We start from the raw sequence: 16048 nt of genomic DNA, 5'->3' as shown, positions 1-16048 counted from the left end.
CTCAGAAAGGTTGAAAATATGACAATTCAAAAGCAAACCAAGCATGTGAAAACAAAATAGCAGGGGGTCTCACTCCGAACCTCAGTAAAGGCTGATTTCAGGAAGAAAGCATTAAATTACATAAAGGAAGACAACTTGTAATGATAAAAGATGCAATTCACAATGAAAGTTCACCAAAAAATGACCATATCTAAGATGAAGAAAACCTCAGGCAGTTTTACAAAATATAACACAAACAATATTGTCCTAGAAATATTTACTAATCAGCAATGTTAGTGCTGTTTAAAAAAATAAAAGCCTATTTATACATCCCCTCATTAACCAAAACTTTACTCCTTCCCTCCTTCCCAACCCCTACACTCCACCACCAAGAACTTCCACTAAGTGACCGGCAGACTCATCCATGTCCTCAAATGCTCCCCTAGTAGTTCCTGCAACCCCTGGCCTGAGTGGAGACCCCAGGCAATTGTGTGCCTCTCACTCTCCCACAGCTCAGGGCCCGATGGGAGAAGAATGGTCCTTCTTGTTAGCCATTGCTGCTTCCAACAGTTATTCCCCTACCCTTCCTCTTCTGTCACTTTCCCTTGTTCACCAGAGACTTTAGCACCTGATCCATGTCTCTTTGTCTCTTGCAGTCCATGTCATTGAGCTTAGTGACTCCCAGATGCAGATAAGCTGCTCACCCAGCGCCCTGCCCATCAACTCTGACCTTTCTTAGCTGCACTTCAGCCCATGTGCCCATGATTCCATCTCCAAGTCCCTGCACCCCTTCCAAAAATCATGATTTTGCAGATACAATTTTTAGATCACATCTTCCTGTCTTGCCAGGAATTCTTCAGCCTTGTGAAGGCCGCCAATCTGTTAATCCAGGTACTTATTTTTTCCTTGTGTTCATCTGTCCTCTCTTAACATCACTTAAATCTTCATGACTTACAATCCATGACTTCTCAATATCATCATTCCCCTGCCACTGTCTTTAACTGTTTTACCCTTCTCTCCTCTCATCACACACACCTCAAAAACTAAACAGTTTGTATACCAACCTCTCCAGGAATGGCTGCAGAACACCACAAAATGGAGCAAATTATTGTCAGTTTAAATGAATAACTCACTTCCGATGGGTACTTTGTGACGCCTGGGGCTCCTACTCTCTCTGGTCAGCTTGATTCACTCCTTCTGCTCACTTGTCAAATTTCCCAGTCTTATCTCTGGTGATATAGATGAAATGGATAATTTCCTGGGAAAACAGGTAAATTTGCAAATGTGACCCCTGAAAAGAAACTTTTAATAGATTATCATAGAAAAATAGAGAAAAATATGAGTGCATATGGAATGGTCTAATGAAATATCTAGGAATAAATTTAGCAACAACCTCCAAGATAAACTGAGTGAAAAAATCAAGGTGGAAACAGGCTGCATATTTGTGGGTGTACATGGATGTGCACTTACATGCTTGGATATCCTTGCAGTATCGCTGGACAGGGGCATGAGAAACACGTAACAGTGGGTGCTTCTGCTGAAGGGAACTGGATCTGTGGGGCACAAAGAGGAGAGAAATTCTTTTACTATAGAGTTCTATTTTGTGCACTTTCCTATTTGTTACCTTTTAAATTGATTACATGTGCAAATATTACCTACTCAAAAATTCCTTTTTGGAAAAACAGAAGCAAAGTAAAGGAAATAGATGATTTTTAAAGGATGTTTTCAAATAGAACATTACTTAATTTTTCCTAAAGGTAACTCTGGTAAAAGAGAAGGATTCTCTTGGTTAAACAGTAGACGCCGGACTCTAGGAAGGTCTTGGCCAGCCCTCCATGTCTCCCTCAGATGCTCCCCTGGGAGCACTCAGACCCCGGTCCTCACACACCAAGGAAGACTACATTTCTCAGCAGCAGCTCGGAGTTAAGAAAAGGATGATACCCTCTTTTCACCCAAAGACATGAGGTTCATGTTTCTTCTCAGTATTCAGGAACTCACAGAAGCAGAACCAAATGCTTTAAATGACTAAAAGTCAGTTCTCCTTTTACTCATTTAACTCTTTAAATGGTAAGGTACAAGTTCCTGATTTTCCTTAGCCTCCAAAGAGTCCAGCCCCACTTTGCATGCTGTATCTCTCCTCTAAAAATAGCGAAAACCAAGTTCCTAAAACATCTCCATCTGACCACATGAAAGGGAAAATAACTCACCCTAAAAGAGTATGTTAAATACCTAATGTTTGTACTTACCTTTAAAATATATGATACAGTTCTGGGACAATACAAAAACTCTTAAAGGGACTAAACTGTATCATTGTGTAAGGCTCTGAAACAGAGTCCCTTTCTTCTTTCCCCCTCGAAAAAGATTGGCCAGACTGCTTTGCCTGCTGCAGAGGAGCCTGGGATTCTTCGTGTCTGGGGCAAGATCCAAGGACCAGGGGCTTCTCACTCCTAAGCGGGTCATACTTTTAGAGGGTTGGGTGGCATGCCCCTCTGCTGTCATTTGTTCCCAGGGTTTGCCAGCTCTGCTGCTCAGAGCCTGTACTGGCTTCACTCTGGCTTTTATATTTATGTATTTTATATTGTATACAGTTGACCCTTGAACAAGGGACACCAAACCTCCATGCAGTTGAAAATCTATATAGATTTATAGTCAGCCCTCCAAATCTGCAGATTCAACCAATCAAGGACAGTGCATTACTGTAGCTAAGTATTATTGAAAAAAATCCGTGTATAGGTGGACCCATGTATTTCAGACCCACATTGTTCAAGGGTCAACTGTATATGTATATTTAGTTTATGTGTGTATTGAGCTTCCCTCTGACATAATTTGGCAGCAGTGAGGTGGAGGCTGAAAGTCAGTGATAATCAGCTTATTTGTCACACTGATGAAAAACCCTAGGCTCAAAGACATGACTCCATCTAACTTAATCTCTTTCCTCATCTGAGGCATTTGACACCACCACTACACACACACACACACACCCCACCTTGTACTCAAGCTGTTTCCTCCACATCGAATATTATTCAACCTTCTTCGCCCATTCAACCTAATACGATCTCACCTCAGGCCTCAGCTTGACCACTTTCATCCATGACATCTCCCTAGTCTGCCACATCTAAGCCAGCCCAGTCCCACTGTCTGCCTTCTTTCTTACAGCTGTGCTTCTACTAGAGCACTCCTCACACTCTTAGGATTATGAGCTGCTTTTATGTCCATTCCCTCCTCCAGACAAGTGGCTTAAGAAGGCAAGTTCCCTGTCTCATTTACCTATGTAGTGTCCCTGCTCATCAGAGTGCCTGGCATACAGTAGGTATTTAGTAAGTGTTGATCAACCAAAAGAGTGACTTAGTGAATGGCTCCTAGTCCACTGCTCTAGCTCTGATACATTCCAAGAATATTCTGACCAGGAGGAAGCTTCCTCACTTTTCCTAGGCTTTCTTAACTAAGTTCAAAATACCAGTGTACCCTGTTTGAGATGGTTCGGCCTAGCATCTAGGGAAGAACAGACCCGAAAGTTAGGAGGAGAATGAAAGCTGGTAAAGCCAAATGGCACAGTATTCAGAAGAATGTAAAGCCCCTATTGTAGGCCTTTTGGCAAATGTGTCTAGAGGACGTCTGTTGAGAAATTCTCTCTCTCCTTTGGATCTCCAGTGAAATTACAAGATAATCCCGATTCCTCTTTTTCACACTCAAGGCCCTGATTTCAGTGGTTTTAGCAGAGCGGAAGACGTGCTAAACTGTTTTCACGTATTTTATCAACTCTAAGATGCCATCAATTGTGAAGTTCACCCTTATTTTACATACCATGAAGGAAAAAACACCTGCCAGTTAAACTATGACATGATTTCAGAAATTTTAAAATATGAAAATGAGTGTCTTAAGTTGATGACATACAGGGGGGAGGGTATAGCTCAAGTGGTAGAGTGCATGCTTAGCATCCAGTCCTAGGTTCAATCTTCATTACCTCCATCAAAAAAACATATATAAAACCCAATTGCCTCCCCTCCTCCACACACACACACACAAAGTTAATGACATACAGTGTATCAACATCACAGGTTGTTGTTTGATGTATCAAGTATGTGGGTTTGTTTCCTCATCTGTTACACGAGTGGTTTGGTCCAGGTGAGCTCTGAGAACTCTTCTGGTCCCAATGCCCTTGAGTTCTGTAATACCACAAAGGGATGTTCTTGATTGGGCATCATTGGTTATATAATAACCACCAGGGTGGGGCTCCTATCCAGGTTCCTTCTATGCTTTGCCCTTTAAGAACTGAGGGTCCTCACACAGCAGTGTCCTCCCTCAGGACTGGCCACCCACCCATATCATTGTGAAGAGGCTTCAGAATGTCCCACCTTGATAAGGACAAATACACTGCCCTTACAGGTTGAAGAATCTGGCTTACAAACAGGATGGGGGCAGTGCTTGCCAACTCTTAACTCCTCCAAGGAATCACTCCTAGAGACAAAGCTTTCATTCAAAGGATTGAATCTAAAATTGGCTAATAGTAGAGTGGCCATATATCTTAGTTTGCCCCAAACTGTCCCTGTTAACTCATTTGTCCCAGTGTTATTATTAACAGCCCCCTCCTAGGCTTAGTGTTTACAGACTGATCAGGGAAGTGATTGGGGGAGAGTGGTTATCAGTGTCCCTTTGGCTACTGATGGCCCCAAATGGTTTGAGAACCACTAATCTCAGGGGCATTTTAAACATCTGGTTAGCCAGTGCCAGGTGCTCAAGCTTGGTTATGAGCCCTGAGATATTTCAGCATTAAAGCAAGAAATGTCTTCAGGGTGATTGACTCAACGGTTAGGACAACCCTTTATCCAACTCATCCCTTAATGAAAATTATGCGTTTCCTTGATTTTTGTACTGTTTTCACAGTTGAATGATTGTTACAGCTACTGCATCTTGCAATCAATAGCATCTTACAACTAAGGAAACCCAATAATTTATTCTCCTTAGAATGTGGGTTCCTATCACCTTTACGAATTGAACTGAAGGCTGAGAGGGTAGAACTAGTGGGTCTTTAAGATACAAAGATTTTATTTAGGCATTTATCACTCTTTTTTCTGCCTCTTTCCACCAGGAGAAGTTGCTCCAGTGCAAGGAACTGCATTTGACCTGAGGAAGTCAGTGGAGCTTGGAAAACATCTGCAGGAGTTCCACATCAATGGCTTTGACCACAATTTCTGTCTAAAGGGATCTAAAGAAAAGCATTTTTGTGCACGGTAGGTACTTTTCACTTGCTGCCTCTTTTAGGAAGAAGAGATACCAACTTCTGTTTGAGGAGCTTTTCCTCTGGCTATATCCATGCCATTTACGTTACTACAGGGGACCAAGTACCACATCCCATGTCTTTTCAAAGCTTCTATTCCTCAGATGAATGTATCCCCCCTTCCCCCACCTTGTCCCTGCTCTGTGACTGGGTCTGATTCCTGTCTCAAAGCTGCCTCCCAACTTCTGTGTCCTTGCCTGCTTTTCCACTCTGAACCTGTACATATATATGTGCTTTGGCTTTATCTCCAGGGTCCATCATGCTGGAAGTGGGCGGGTACTGGAAGTGTACACCACCCAGCCTGGGGTGCAGTTTTACACGGGCAACTTCCTGGACGGCACGCTGAAGGGCAAGAGTGGAGCGGTCTATCCCAAGCACTCCGGTTTCTGCCTCGAGACTCAGAACTGGCCTGATGCAGTCAATCAGGTAAATCCACAGGCCAGTTTGTCAAAATGGTATTGTAGCCAAGGTCACACCACATGACAGAGGTCACGACACAAGTCAGGTCTGTGTGATTCAGAAGTCTGTGTGTATTCTTTTCTCCAAGTCATGATAAGCACAGGAAACAGTCAAGTTACTAACATGGCAGTCACGTTTTTAAAAAAATATATTTAAAAAAAATTTTTTTAATTTAATTTTTTTCTTGGAGGGGGTAGGTAATTAGGTTTATTTATTTATTTATGCTTAGAGGAGATACTGGGGATTGAACCCAGGACCTCAGGCATGCTAAGCGTGCACTCCCACTTGAGATATACCCTCCCCGCTAAAAATGTTGTATTTTATACCTTCAAAGTCTTTCTGCAATTTAATGTTTCTGTCAATACCTACTCATTTTATGCAGCCACATGATTAAGATGATCCTCCATATTTTATTTGCTTCTTCTGAACTTTCTTTTCTAGTTATTGCTAGAGTAATGCTTCTCAAAGCTCCAGCCCGTAAGACACTTGCAGTTTACACCAGAATGTAAATCAACACTGCTTCTTTCATTAAGAAAGTCTTCACTGTGACAAAGCATACTTAGTGATGTGGTTGGTTTTTATTCTGGCTCAAGTTCCTTATCTCATTGCAAACCAATAATAAATAGTTCTTACACTGGCAACTGGTTCACAGAGCTGGTCTAGAGACCAGTTCAGAAGCCATCCTAAACGGTTAAGGGTACAACCCAAGTTGGCAAGGTGTATCCTGTATTGTTTTCCCCTTCACAGCCCCACTTCCCTCCTGTGCTGCTGAAGCCTGGTGAGGACTATGACCACACCACTTGGTTCAAGTTTTCTGTGGCTTAAGGAAGTGTGAAGACCTGCTCCAGGGCCAGGCTGGGACCCCCTCCAGCAGCCTGTCTCCTATGCAGAGATGAGATGAAGATTTAGAGGCGCTAAATGTGATCTGGTGAATTAAAATCATACAAATGGTAGCTGTCATGATCATCAGTCTGAATATTGATTTTCTTTTCCAGTGACTGGCTCTAAGTCAGGTCTAATGCAGTTCTGTTCTGTGTAGTGAAGAGGTCCCAACCACCAATGTCATCATCTAAGCACTGACCCTAGCCTAGAAGTGGTACCCACGCTCCTTGTGCTCTGTTAGCTCCATCCCTCTACCCTTCCTGTTTCTTTTCTACTTCTCACCCTTCCTTTGATCCTACTCTCATTCCTTTTCTTTCCCTCCTTCTCTACCTCAAACCACCTTGCCCTGTGCAGCACTTAGGTTTCAGAGGTCACTGAGCTCATACAACATGCTGGTAGAGGGGTATCTCTGCCTTATTAAGGCAGTAGACTGAGAAGTGAGCCAGCTGGGACTTAGAGAGGGTTAAATGACCCACCTATAAAGGCTCCCAGCTAGGAGAAATTTTAGCCAGGACTTGAGGTCAGGTCATGTGAATTCAAGTCCCCTTCTCTGCCTCCACTTTAGTCTTCCAGAGCATTACTTGGGTCACTGATGGACAAAGAGGGGTCTGACCTTTACTCTGTTAGAGCCAGCCTTTCTTCCAAGATTCACTTTTATAAGAAGCATTAGTCTGAATTTAACTGTCTGTGTGCCTTACTCATGGTAGGACTTAAAAGTGCAGGATCAAAATATCCAGAAAGAATCTGTAATTTTGAGTCTCTGCCTTTGGGGTTAACTGAGAAAGCCTAGCCCAGCCAAGGCATGGGAAGCAAGCCGTTGGAGACATTAGCTGTGTTACTGTGAAGAAAGGACCTTAGTTGAGGACTGCACATTGCACCTGAAGCAGATGTTGTGTTATGTAACTGAGGCAGGGGGCTCCTTCCTTTCCTGAACAACTGCATCAACAGTGATGGGTTTGGGTTGGTGGTTTTTAAAGAAATGTGTCTTACACTATTATACACTAACAATCAGCTGAAATAAAACCAAAATCTGCACCTTCAGAAGATTCCCAGTTTCTTTACTCGTCTTTAGATCTGTCAGTCATGGACCTTTGAGAAATGGACCAAGTATATATGATGTGTTCTAGACTGTACTATGTATTCCAATATAAGCCCCATCAAATTGCTAGAAAACTACCTAAAAAGCGTACTTCCCCTCTCTTAGCAACAGTAAACCAAAGATAGTGTTTATTTTTTAATTCATTCCAGCATGTTTTTTCTCATTACCTATTATGTACACAGTTCTCTGCTAGGTCTTTTAAGGGATTCAAGAGGTAATGTCCAAGATGCAGTATGTTCCTTAGGGATATCACAGTCTCTCTGGGGAAGACAGAAGTAGCAGTAAAAACTAGATGACGAAAAACTGCACCATAACAGAGTTGGGAGCCCTGAGCACTAACTTTGCTCCTGGCCTCTTCTATATGGGCAAACAATCCAATTTCTCTTGGCCTCAGTTTTCTCACCTGTGAGGCAAAGGGATTAGACTTTAATTATCTGGGAAGTGAGTATACGGCTGCAGGTTGGAACTAAACCTAAACCTGGCCACTGATACAATTCATGTGAGGTGGTGGGAAAAAAACATGGTATTCAATATGAAAAACACCGTATATAATTACAGAATTATTAAAGCCTTGTTTGAAAATGCAAATAACCACTCTAATGCAACCCCTCCCCGAAAGAATAAGCCTCCAGTCCCCCAATGAGTCCATGCCTTCTTTAGCATACACCCCCTACCCACGACCAGACTAGTGCTGTAGTATTGAGTTCTGATCTTTCCCAGGTGAGCATATCATTGACTTCAGTTCAATGATTTATGGATTCCTGTTTGTTTCAAATTCATATGACTTAAGATCTTACCATTAGCTATGAGATTTTCATTTTTCCAGTTCCCAATCATTTTGTCTAACAAGGTGAGATGTAATAACTGCACAAATATTGCTGTAAAGTCTAACTAAGATGGCATGCTGTGGAGGTTGAACTGTTGTGACCGTTAGGTGACCACTGATAATCCTATCTCAGAAGAATAAAGAATGTCAGTGTCAATGAATAAGTGGATAGTTTGTGAAAAGTAGAACATGAGAAATTCTAGTACTATGAGCAGAAGACAAGAGGGAAACACAGCATATATATACCCTGTTCCCTAGCCAGTTCCCGTGATTGGTTGTAACTATTTTAAGCAACTGGATCTTAAGTTTGCAGTGGGCTATATGGGTAGTTTTGACCTGAGTGCAGTGCTTTTCCAATTGAGGCATTTATCTTCTCCCTTTAAGTTCCAACTCTCCTCCAATTAAATTACTCAAATCATAATTAACATCTCAGATGCTCTGGGTAACACTACCAGCTATTCCCAAGTAAGGTCAGACAATCTTCTCCTCAAAAAAGCAACTATAATGTTGAAAAAAATTGACAAAACAGTTTTGGTGCTCTGGAAGTTGACCCAAAACATGTAACAATCCAAGACATGTTTATGTTTGAAAAACAGAACTTTGGGTAGGAACAGCAGAGAATTGTGTGGCGTTCTTGCCTGGGGTTGCTTCCATTCCCTTTATTCCCTCAGCCTAGTCACTGGAGCTTCTGCCAAGCCACAACAGAATTATGACGACCAGCAGATGGCTATGGTTGAAGGGGGTTCTCAATATGGAGTGGTAGGTGATACCCATACCCAACTGCTTTGTCAACAGAAATGATGACCTTGGTGCTACTGTGAGCAGGGAGGGCTGATGGCTCTATTAGCCTGAGGTTGCAGTTGTGATTGGAGCAAGCAGATTTCTGGGTGATCAGAGGCTAAACACATGCACGTGCAGAGGAAATTAAAGGGAACTTAGCAAAAAGTAAAAGCTAGAGCAGACTTGTAAACAGCCTAAGGATTGAATCCACTCCCTGGGTACACACAGCCCCATCAGCAGAGGGCAGAAATCTGACTGGCTGAGGTGTTGGAGCACAATTTCTGTGCAGTTATGCTGACCACCAAACAAGCTCTGCTCACGGCCACCCCTCAACAGCAGAGCTTAAAATAAACACACAGATTAAAAAAAAAAAATACCAAATAGAGATTATAAAAGAGAACCAAGTGAAACTTCTGAGGTTGAAATGTACAGTAACAAGTGACAGTTCACTTGAAGCTCAGAAGCAGATTCGAGATGGCAGAAAAAAGAATACATGAACTTGAAGGTACATCAGTAGAAATTATTCAATCTGAAAGAGAAAAAAAACTGAACAATTTGGGAAAGAACGTCAGAGACATGTGGGACAACAAGCACATCAACATGTGTGTAATGAGGGTCCCAAAAGGAGAGTAAAAGGACAGAAAATATTCCAAGAAATAATGGCAAAAAAAAAACCCCAAATTTGACAAAAACCACTATTCTGTACACCTAAGAAGCTGAACAAAGTCCAAGAAGGATGAATACAAAGAGATTCCCACTTGACACATCATATTTAAACTGTTAAATGCCAAAAAAGCAAAAAGAAAATTTGAAAGCAAAAGGAAATGGCTTATCACTATAGAAGATCACCAATACAGTTAACATCTGACTTCTCATCTCAGACAGTGGAGTCCTGGGGGCAGCAGAATGACATAATCAATGTGCTTAAAAACCGAGGATTCTGTATTGCCCAAAACTACCCTTCAAATGCAAAAGTGAAACAAAAACGTTCCCAGATAAACAAAGGAGAGAATTCCTTGCTAGCAGATCTGTCTTACAAGAAATACTAGAGGAAGTCTTTCATGCTGAAAGGAAATGAAGACAGTAACTTGTATCCATGGTAATGAGTATTCTCAAAAGTGGTAAATGTCTATTTTCATTTTTTGTAGTACATACACGTAGCACAAGGGAGGGAAGTTCAGGAAAGGAAAATATATGGGAGCAAAATTTCTATATTTTACCAGAATATTAACCTGAAATAGACTGTGATATATTAAGGTACAGCCACAAAGGAAATAACTCAAAAATAAAGTTAAAAATCAAGAGGAATTTAAATGGTACACTAAAAAAAAAAGTTTAATATAAAATAAAGTAGTAAAAAGAAGAGAAACAGGAGACATATAGAAAACAACAAAATGGCAACTGTAAATCCAAAACATACTAACAGTTGTTATATGTAGATGGTTTAAACAACCCAAAAGACAGTTTGTCAGACTGAACTAAAAAAGCAAGATCTAGCAACTACAGCTGACCCCTGAACAACTCCCCAACACCCCCCGCCCAAATCAAAAATCCATATATAACTTTACAGTCAGCCACCTGCATCCACAGTTCTGCATCCACGGATCATGCAGTACCGTAGTATGTATGCAGTGTCTACTGAAGAAAACATCTGCGTGTAAGTGGGCCATGCAGGTCAAAGCCACACTGTTCAAGGGTCAGCTGTATATGCATCAATAAGCTGGAAGTAAATGGATGGGAAAGATATACCATACAAACAGTAATCATAAAATTAGTGGAGTGGCTATACTAAATACCAGAAAAAGGACTTTAAAGAAATAGTACTAGAGAGAGATTTTATAATGATAAAAGCATCAACACATCAGGAAGATATAACAATCATAAATGCATGCATGCATGTTAACAGAGCCTTAGATGCTTTGAAGCAATTGTGACCAGAGGTCATGTCTGGGGTTGCCTTATTGTTGGGCATGACCCAATAGGTCTGGTAAATACTCCTTCAACTTTCTTGAACAGAGTATTAACTTTGTTAAAAAGTATTTCTCTGAGCACAGTGACCTCTACTGGTACTAATATAAACTCCTTTTTCATAGAAAGGTTCCACTCCAGGATTATTTGGTTAGAGAAAGTATCAGAGAATCTTAGAGGATATATCATAGAATCTTCCTTTGAATCCCATGTGAGTGCTGCTAATTTTCTTGTAATAGCAGTAAGCCAGGCCAGTCTGTCTAATAACTAGGGAACTAGAAGCACGCTAACACTAGCCCCCTCAGCAGCAGTTTTTCATTCTGGTTGTATATTAGCACTACCAAGGGAGACATTTAGAATATTAATGCCCAGCTTCACCCTCAGCAATTCTGACTTCATTAGGTTTTAAAGCTCTCGGGGTGACCCTAATACGCGGCTGGGGATGAGAACCACTGCCCTCGTAACATTCACCAATATCTTAAGTGCATTAATGTGTTTAGCTAGAATTTGCTCTCTAGCTTCAGGAAGCACTTCCTCCAGAATGAGTTACACACACACACAAAAAAATCTTCCCAGACCAAAAGTATGCCTTGTTAAGGCCCTGGCAACCCTACTGATAATCCTGGGACCCAAGATCTTCAGAGATAATTATTTTGAAGATTGTAAACAGTTAAAGAGAAATGTCTTAACCAGGGGTGGGCAAACATTTTCTGTAAAGGGCCAGAGAGTAAGTATTTTAAGCTTTGTGGGACTTAGTCTGAAGCAGTTACTCAGCTCTGCCCCTGTAACACAGTGTACCCATCCTTAGAAAAAGGAAGGAGTACACTCTTGCTATAGGGGCCCAGAAACTGTGGTGATGGTCCTCTAGACAATGACCAAGATAAACCCATCCATCTACCTTTATCTCTGTCACATGTTATTTCTTTACAGCCAGATTTTTTTATCCTTGGCAGTGAAAGGATCCATTTTCTAGAATCCAGATTTCTTGGAGATATAAACCAAAATAAAAACAGGGTCTTTGTATAGGATCACACCTAGCCACCTTCAAGCTTTAGTCACTAAGAACCCAGAGAAGTCTCAGAGGTAGATAGGACATAACTTAAGGCAAAGAAATGGAAGACTCACCTGGGCTCACCAATTCTTGGGGTGGTAGGTAAGTTTGCACCCTTTCTGCACAGAAATTTTCCACACCCTTTCTAAGTAGAAGTCTGAGAGTTAACCTGGATGAGGGGATAAAAACCTTGCACTAGAGATGCAGAATAGAGCTGGGCATTATAAACAGCAGCCTAAGGATCTAAATCCTCTGCAGGCAAATTCACATAGGAGTCAGTCTTACAGGCAGTTAAAATGAAAATGTGGGCTTTTAACTGAAATAGTGATTAATAATAAAAGTCTCAAATAAGAGAGGCAGTTCTTCTACTTTTCTGTTTGGCTTAAAAGAATTCATTCATTCATCCATGAATTCACTTTTCATTCATCAAATATTTAAGTGTTAATAAGCACCAGGCAATGAAAAAAAAAAAAGCACAAGGCCTGGTACCTGCTGTCACAATCTGTGTTGTGGTAGCACATCTGCACATAAGTAAACAGGCGATTACAGTGTAAACAGCAGTCCTACTAGAGAAGGTCAGTGTGTTGAGAGCAAGGGAACCTAAAACAGACTTTTGAATACATGGCAATTTTCCAGAGTGAGGGGAAAACATGTATTTTACCACAATTAAAACAAACTGCTGAGATACGATTTTTCAACACAAGATTGGTAAAAATCAACAAGGTTGACAGCCCACCATGTAGCTACACCATGTGTACCAAATGGGCAATGGTACAGAGAAACAGGCACTCTTACACATTCCCACCCGGGCGAGTAAGTACCTAAAAATACAAATGCACGGAACTCTTGACCCAGCAATTCAACTTCTAGGGATTATCCTAGATACACAGGGTCACATTTGCAATGTATTGTACAAGGCTATTCACTGCAGAATTGTAATAGTAATTAGAAACAACCCTCATATCCATCAATAGGGAACTGACTGAATTCCTGTTACTCTGCTCAAAAACTCTCCAAGATAGTCCCTTCCAAGGCATACAAAGTCCTCCATGATCTACATCCCCCTCCTTTCCTATGCTATCTCTTCCCACACTCTCCTGTCCACTTCCTGCTGGCCTCCTTACCCTCCAACAGCTCAAACTACTCTAGGCCTTTGTTCGTACCATGCCCTCAGAAGTTGGTGTGCCTTACTCCCTCACCTGCTCATTGCTGTCACTATCAGAGGCTTCCTCAGTCCACCCTTAACACAACAGCAACCAACTCCCTAGCCTTCTTTCTGCTTCATTATTCTCCATATCAGTTATTACCCACCTGGTATTCGTTCATTTGTCTCTCCAGAAGTTAAGATCCATGAAGGTAAAGACTGTTCATTTCTGCATTCCAAGGCTAGCAGTACCTGGCATACTGAAGGGGCACAAAAGTTTACTGCATAAATTATACAACATCCAGGCAACTAAATAGTATGCAACAACAACAAAGGAAAAACCACTACTTTGAGAAGTGGCCTTGAGAGCTTAACAATTAATTGACTACTGCATTCCATGTGCTCCAGAGTTATCCAGCAAAATTTCCCCATTAACTCTAAAAAGAAATTAGCCAAGTTATTAACTATGGTATACAATAGGTAGGACACCAAGGGTTATTTTGTTCTTTGACTTTTTCATGTGGTTTTGTTTTAAAAGAGCAGTTAGGTGCTTCATTGATTAAAAAAGCAAGAGCTGAAACCATAGGTATGATTCAAACTTCTACCTCCTAGCAGATTAATAGTACAGTATTAAGTTACCAATCTCTCTGAGCTCATTTCCTCTTCTGTGAGATGAGGTTTAACAGTACTAATTCGTTGTGAGGTGAGGATTAAGTGACATCCTTCGACATTTTTACTAGAATGGTTAACTGTAAACCTGTAAGGTGTCAAAAAGATTTATCAGACGTCGAAATTGGCTACTGGTGCTCTTCTCCCCTGCCCCCTCCCCGGCCTTAGGATAGTTCTGGATGTAACAGCTTTAATTCTACCGTATCATAAACCTAGGGATCTTTGCCTTATTTATTTGGTTTGTCGCCAGTTCCACCACCCTCCAAACACTCCAAGACCAGCCAGGCCCTTAGTATTTTTTGCTACTTTGACCTTCTTTGCTTCACCCTGTCTTTACAGCTATGTGTACATCCTGCACGTTTCACAGCCCTCCCCTACAAAGGTCTCCAAAAAACAGCTGCTCAGAGCCAGCTCTAATTAGTTCTTTGCTACTATCTTTCACTAATAACTCCTGGCCACCCTGCCAGTTTGGGGGCTTCCAACTCCTATCAGCTTAGTACATCTTAGAAATCAGGGTTCCTTTAGACTTCAAGGTAGGCTACATAAAGACAAAAATCACAATCCCACACTACCAGTTCATTTAACCCAGAATCTCAAACTGATAGTATTTCAAGACCCCCTCAGATTTTCTTTGTCCTCAGGAAAGGAAACATGGAAAGATAGGACCACACCTCAGCTTAATACTTAGCCTAGTTTAAAGCCCAAGGGAGAACTATCAAAGTAAAGGTTATGTACTTACCTCTTCAATGCCTAGGAGAGAGAACCAAGGCCGTATACCCAAAACAGCATCTGATGTGTTCAATTAGCTACCCATTAGTGCCATGTTTAAAATTTAAAATGAGTCTGGACCAGCACTTTTCAAGTCAATCACAATCAATGTAAGCAGCCTCAACTTCTAAAAATAAGAAAAAAGATGCACTGCACCAGTGTTATCATCTAAAGATGTATACTAAACACAGGAGGACTTACTGATTTGCAATCCACGGTACAAAAGGTATTGGCCTATATACCCAGCATTCCCTTTCCCCATTAAGAAAAAGAACTTTTTTATCTAAAAGCCGTTTTTGCCCCTACCTCTCCTCCATATCCTTTCATACTAATCTCTAGGATGCTGCTAGTAATCCATCCCAAAGCCACAGGATTAATGGATTTCTCCTCTTGGCTCAAATCTCCCACTTGCAAAAATTGAGTATCAGGACTGTTTATTCTCTGCAGATTTATTGTTGAGTAAACTTATCTTTATATATACAGAACAATTAAAGCTGACCAAGTGCAACAAATAAGCCTGCTGATTACACACATAGCTTTATACCAACCATATAAAGCAGCCAATTGTCAAAATTCCAAAAACAAAGCATCCAAACTTCCAACACACTAGTGATCATTCAGACCACTAAATAAATGAGGCAGATCAGTATTTTCAAATTGCAATGCCACCCAGTAACTTTGTTTAAAAGCACAAGAAACAAGGGCAGATAGCTGTGCCACCAGCTTTTTTTTTTTCCTTTTTGCACCAAGGCTACAGAATACTTGGTAAAAGCTTGACCAGAAAACTCAAACTATTACTGCCTTACTATACGTAAGATATTTAAAGTGAGAATAAAGAATCGACTGGCTATTAACATTCTAAGGTCTACCAGGTGCTACCAGAAAATAACTACATGAAGTGTTGCTAAATATAGGTGGGATTTACAAAACTGCTTTAGTCTCATTAACATTTCTGATTGACATCTTTGATTACTTTGCACCAGCCTGGCAAAATGAGATCAAGCATGGTGGTGTTCGGGAACTGAAAAAACCTAGCTTGGGAACTAACAGATCTCTGCTCAGAGTAAGGCAATCTATTTTAAAGGACAGAGAAGAGTATCTGGGCTGGAAAATTTTGCAAAGCTGGTTTACATTAAGATGTTTTG

At 41.1% G+C, this 16048-nt stretch overlaps 1 protein-coding gene and 1 long non-coding RNA gene across 3 annotated transcripts in view; one reads left to right on the top strand and one right to left on the bottom strand.

Annotated features, from left to right (window-relative positions):
* Positions 1-7642, top strand: part of GALM (galactose mutarotase) — a 95199-nt gene extending 87557 nt beyond the window's left edge. For both annotated transcript variants that reach the window (XM_010997256.3, XM_064494572.1), the window contains exons 8-10: positions 5069-5210; positions 5509-5683; positions 6464-7642. In XM_010997256.3, coding sequence (XP_010995558.2) covers positions 5069-5210; positions 5509-5683; positions 6464-6541 — 395 coding nt within the window. In that variant the 3' untranslated portion in view covers positions 6542-7642. The remainder of the gene's footprint in view (positions 1-5068; positions 5211-5508; positions 5684-6463) is intronic.
* LOC135323076 (uncharacterized) lies at positions 396-13830 on the bottom strand. Its single transcript, XR_010384222.1, has 3 exons — positions 13634-13830; positions 1450-1532; positions 396-1237 (listed from the first exon to the last, which is right to left on the bottom strand). It is a non-coding gene; the product is annotated as an uncharacterized LOC135323076 (long non-coding RNA).
* Positions 13831-16048: the final 2218 nt, after the last annotated feature.

This window comes from Camelus dromedarius, chromosome 15 (genome assembly GCF_036321535.1).
Source record: "Camelus dromedarius isolate mCamDro1 chromosome 15, mCamDro1.pat, whole genome shotgun sequence".
Lineage (NCBI taxonomy): Eukaryota > Metazoa > Chordata > Mammalia > Artiodactyla > Camelidae > Camelus > Camelus dromedarius.
This window is presented reverse-complemented; position numbering and strand designations above follow the sequence as displayed.